The 5,744-nt window shown below is 38.2% G+C and overlaps 1 protein-coding gene across 1 annotated transcript in view; it reads right to left on the reverse strand.

Annotated features, from left to right (window-relative positions):
- Nucleotides 1–222: 222 nt before the first annotated feature.
- Nucleotides 223–5,744, reverse strand: part of PNN (pinin, desmosome associated protein) — an 8,633-nt gene continuing 3,111 nt past the window's right edge. The window contains exons 6-9 of the mRNA XM_075193168.1: nucleotides 4,868–4,943; nucleotides 3,386–3,541; nucleotides 3,164–3,302; nucleotides 223–2,346 (exon numbers count right to left, since the gene is read on the reverse strand). Coding sequence (XP_075049269.1) covers nucleotides 1,064–2,346; nucleotides 3,164–3,302; nucleotides 3,386–3,541; nucleotides 4,868–4,943 — 1,654 coding nt within the window. The 3' untranslated portion in view covers nucleotides 223–1,063. The remainder of the gene's footprint in view (nucleotides 2,347–3,163; nucleotides 3,303–3,385; nucleotides 3,542–4,867; nucleotides 4,944–5,744) is intronic.

Genomic DNA, 5,744 nt, shown 5'->3' on the forward strand with positions numbered 1-5,744 from the left:
TATTACACTATATGTATTTCACCTGAAGTCTATTGCATAAGTAGTGTATAGACTAATAGTCTCCATTGCAGTTACACAAATTTCAATATTTCAAAGTGCAAATGTAGAGGAAATTCAAATCTCCATAGTGTAATGGTTGCATTATTGTACATTTTAACATCCATACTAGTTAAATTAACACTTTACCAAGCATGTCTCTGATAACAGATGGAAATAGCCCAATGCTAGTCAAAAAATGATTTATTTGCACATAACAGCTCAACAGTTGTAATTGGTCTTACAAAATTTGAAACATACAATGCTGACAAAATAATTTGGCTATACCAAGGACTTGAGACCGATTTACCATATTCCAAACAGGCTTTACTAACATGAGATCTGTACATACACCTTTCACTGTTTTTTTTGGTAGTAGGTACAGTGTCACCCCGAGATGCTGCTCAAACCAAATCCAGTAACACAGTATTTACAGAATGTGAGACATGAAGAAGAGAATCAGATATTGAGCACATGCTCAATATTTAGATTATTTTATATGCAAACATTTAAAATAATTGTGGCTAAAGGGAAATATTTATGAAATAAATTTAAACTGTACTCTATTACGAGAAGGATTGAATACTACAGCATTTCAGAAGAGGTATCTAGTAAAAGGATGGCTTTCGTTTAGAAATTTAAACCAGCAAAATGTAAGGATACAGCCAAAATGCTAGAACTTGTATTTATAGCTAATACTTTATGCAGAAATGTTACTTCAACTGGGGTTTAAAACTGTACTTTTTTAAACGGATACTTTAACAAGTTCTTTTTCTCCAAAAAAAATGAATATGGGATGGCTATATTAAAGAACAGGCTAGCAAATAAACGAGGCAAAGATAAGGGAAAAAATCCTTTATGGTTTTATTTGAAGATCATTGAGCTTACATCTCTGTTAAACCACCAAGTTAGAAAATTATGCAAAAATGAAAATAAAAAATAATAATTGTGCTTTCCAAAACAATTAGTACCACACTATTGTTAAGGCAGCACCATGTTTCTCTACAGTCCATAGACAATTTATTTCTCAACGCCTTTTATCTTTCCTGTCTGATTTACGATCTCGCTCATTTCTTGATGGTCTTTTGCCTGACCGGCTACCTTCCGAAATGGTTCTCTTCCGGTCAGACCTTGATGAGCCTTTGTCCTTTGATGCTTTGGAGTCTCTGCTACTGACTTTTGAAGACTTGTGACTCCTTTCTACGCCCGACACCTCTCTTCGCTTTCGCTCCACACTTCTCCTGCGTTTTTCATCTCGGACATGCCCTCTACCTCTACTCCGGCTTCGACTTTCACTGCTACTACTACTGCTGCTACTGCTGTCTCTGCTGCTGCTCCCACTACTACTGCTGCTACTGCTTGAACTGCTGCTGCTAGAACTACTTCCACTACTGCTTGAGCTTGAACTACTGCTAGAACTACTGCTACTACTACTACTACGGCTTCTGCTCTTCCCCACTTTGTTCTTCGCTCTTCCTCTACTCTTGCTCATTTTTACTGGATGTTCTGAGGATGTAATCTGGACCTGCTCTATTTGGGGCTCTGAAGAATTTACAGCTACTACTACAGCTTCCTCTTTTTCCCTCACCTGCTCCTCTTCCACACGATAGTGTGTTTCCAGCCTTGTCTGAGGCTCGTAATTAGTTGGTGGATGGAACATTAGTTCCGTCAATCTTTCCTTTTCTAGCCTTTCTGTGGAATCAGTTTCTGTGTCAGGTTCTGGTTCACTTTTTTTATCCATGTCTGCCTCATCGTTAAGTTTATTTTCAGACTCATCAGCTCTCTCCTCACTCTCCACCTCCCTACTATGGTTAAGGTCCTCTACCAATTCCAAGACACTAAGCTGACTGGTATCCATTGCCTGCTGCTGATCCTCATCCAAATTATCTTTACTTTCTCCCTCTTCCTTTACATCCTCCTCAACCTCTGCTTCCTGTTCTTCCCACTTACTAACCTGGGGTTCCTCCACCTCAACTCTACCCTCTTCCTCAATCTTTTCCTCAGCCTTAGAGTCTTCAACATCTTCTATAAGTCTGCTCTCCTGTACTATTTCTAGGTCTGTTAAACTAACACTCACATCTTTCTCTTCCTCAAAGGTGTCCTCCATCTCTATGTCATTAGGCAGGTTACCTGTCTCCTCCTCTCTCTCATGCCGAGCCACCTTACCATCTTCTCGATCCTCCTTCTGTTCTTCATTTTCATCGTCGTGCTTCTTTTCTTGATCTCTGTCTTTCATGGAATGGCGCCTAGGCCTAACTTCCATTTTATTTAATTGTTCAGCAAATTCAACACGTCTACTTTCAAATATGGCTGAAACGAAAAAGTAAAGTTAGATAAACTAGTGGTTTACAATTAAAAAAAAAATAAATTACTTATATATTCAGGTAAAATGTAAACAAAGAAACCAGACTTCTCACGGTGAGCCAATACACATCTAGAAAATATGAAGCATGAAAGATAACAGTCACAGTTGTTACAAGCTCACAACAAGCTGGGCCTCTAAGATTTGCATATAGAACTCTAAGCCTCAGTTAGGGTTAGGACAAAATCCTGCTAAATGGTGCAAATTTGCATCTGGATAAGACCTTGATGCAATGCAAGGGATGGAAATGCAATCTTTTTGCATGGAGAAAAAAAAATAAATACTACTTATTGCACACAAATACTGGGTACTTTTAGTTTTACACTGCAATTTGGCATTTAGCTAGGACGTGTTAAGCTCCCAACTCCAAGTCTGCCTGCACATTTTCATTTTGTCCTCTCTGCAGTGCTAAAATGGTTTTGCTATAGGGCATAATTGCACCATTGGAATGACCCCAAATGCTAAATGCGGCCATCACTGGTTGTTCTAGAGAAAATCTGCGTAAATTGACATCTTTATTCTAGAGCATTGGCAGCCACACTTTAGATTAGTTTTTGGTCTTCAATCCAGATTGCAGAGTGTTAGTTCCTAATTACTGATCAACATTTATGCTTAAAAGAGTGCAAGGCCAACAAGACCAAACCTGAAATCCTTGTTTTAGTATACTAGTGTGGAAATAAGGGATTGCATCTAAATAGAAACTGACATTTATAACTATGCATCTTGTGAGACCTGTAGAAAATGCTGAATAAACATATCACTTACCATTCATCTTTTTTTGCGAGTCATCTAATAACTTTTGAGTTGGTGGGCTCAACCTGCCAGGTATGTAAAACAGGTGGGGTTTTGTTTTGGTTCTTATATACTTGATAATTTTGACATTGTGTTCATTCCACTCTTCTTGCTAAAATGGAGAGAGACAATATATTAGAAATGCCATATGGCCTAAGTTACATTTTACAAGTTTAGACAGAGCTAGCTACTTACCAAGTGTGCCAGCTCAACTTTCTGCTCCAACAGTCGCAGCTCTGTCTGTTTGGAACGTCTTTCCTCAAATAATTCTCGACGCTCATTTTCCACCTGTTTCTTCTCTTCTTCTGCCTGCACTTCAAGCTTCTGTTCAATTTCTTGTCTTCTCTTTAGCTGAAAGATAAATATTTCTGGTTGTAGTAATCATTGTAATGGAACACCTTTGCGACAGCAGAAAATATGAACATACAATTAACCATGTCATCATGACATTATGGTTCATAGTAACAATACATCGATAAAGAGTAAACAGTGCGTTCTAATCACATTAAAAACATATTAGAACTTAATGGGACAGAGCCGATAGAACAGGGACTAAATTACCATATAATGTGGTAGAATGTGTACTTGAACCTATCAAGCGACTTGTAACACAAGCTGCCGCAGGCACTGCAGTGGTAGGGTTACTCGGCATTGCAAGCGTCCTTCTTGCGCACGCCCACCGCTGTTTGCTCATGCACGCTTGCACTGGCAGTGTGCCGTTAATGGACAACTTGTGAAATAAACACACTGTATTGCAGGGGCAAGGAGAGTGCTACATATACCCCAGCATTCTCCTCACTCTCGTCAACCCATGAATAAAGCAGCAATACATGTAGAGCCCCACCGTACAGCCTGAACGATGGGTGACTTTTTGAAACAGGTTTAACTCTGGATATAGAATTATCATTTAAACTTGAAGTAAACTACTGAAGGGAAGGATAACTGCATGATGAACTTTCCTTAACCCCATTCACTGCCTTTGATGCACAATTTACATTAAAACCGGAATGCTTTTCTTTACAAATGCTTATAAATTTAATTTTTAGATTAAACATTTTTGGGGCCAACCAAAGAACAAAGATATCTTGAATAATGTCACTGTAAACATTTACCCTCCAGACAGAGGCCTGAATAATGAAGGGTCTGATAAATACTGAAAGCAGACTTCATAGCACATTTACAGAAGCTACATGTTTGGAAGAGCAAATTGTATTAGAATATTTCCACTTGCCAAATACAAAGCAAAAATAAAGGAATAGTGTGCCTTTAAGAGCAACATGTCTAATGTGCCCCTATTTTAGGCATTTCCCAAGTATCATAATCATCTGTTTATTTATATAGCGCCACTAATTCTGCAGCGCCATACAGAGAACTCATTCACATCAGTCCTTCCCCTATTGGAGCTTACAATCTAAATCCCCTAACATACAAATAAAGACTGAGAGACTAAGGGCAATTTAATAGCAGCCAATTAACCTACCAGTATGTTTTTGGAATGTGGGAGCAAACCCACGCAAACACAGGAAGAACATACAAACTCCACACAGATAAGGCCATGGCCGGGAATCGAACTCATGACCCCAGTGCTGTGAGGCAGAAGTGCTAACCACTAAGCCACTGTGCTGCCCATGGTGTATATAATGAAAACTCAGGCATTAGATATTTTAAATAACTTACTCTTTCTGTAGCAACATTTGATTCCTGCTTAAACTTCTGAAGGGTACCCATCAACAGACCAAATATTCGCCGATTTCTACAGTGAAGGGGAAAAAAAAAAAAAAAGTGTTGATCAATACGTTTTAGTGACATAATAAACAATGCATACAAAATAGAGAAGTGTTGATAGTTTTGCCTCTAATGCAAGAAGGAATACATACCCATGGTCTGATACATTTAGTGTGGACCTTGGTCTTTCTAAAAAGACAGCGTATAAAGCAGATCTATAATGGCACACCATTACACAAATACTGATACACTATACATACTGCATCAATGCTAATGAAATTTGGATGCAGAAAAGCATTCATCATCAACTGTCATTACGGGGAGGGTGTTAAAAGCCAAATAAAACTTAAACACAAAGCCCCATTATTGCAATACCTCGCTAATACAATGATAGAGCAGTATAGAATAGAAAAAGGAACACTAAAATGGGAGAGGTGGTCTCGAAGACAACACATGCCCCGAGGACTCCCCCGGCCCTTCCGTTTTAGTTTTTTGATAACATTTTGTTTCAAATCTGATGCACAAGCTATATGTTTATTACTTCCTCAATAGACACATTAAACAAAACGGGAGAGGTGGTCTGTACTTTGTACTATGTAAAGGGCTGCTAGAATCACAAGAGGAGAACTGCCAATAGAAATAAGTGACAGCAGCTCAGTCAGGAAATAAGCCAAAGGGTATGATGATTTAAGGGGGTGATTTTATAAACTACATAAAATACAGAAACAAAAAAAAGAAAGTTACATTTGTTATTACATCCGCGTTTAAACACAATGATTTTGATTACAGAATCTAGTCAAACAAATTTAATGGAAAAATATTTAGTGAA

Source organism: Mixophyes fleayi, chromosome 12, assembly GCF_038048845.1.
Source record: "Mixophyes fleayi isolate aMixFle1 chromosome 12, aMixFle1.hap1, whole genome shotgun sequence".
In the NCBI taxonomy this organism is placed as follows: Eukaryota; Metazoa; Chordata; class Amphibia; order Anura; family Limnodynastidae; genus Mixophyes; species Mixophyes fleayi.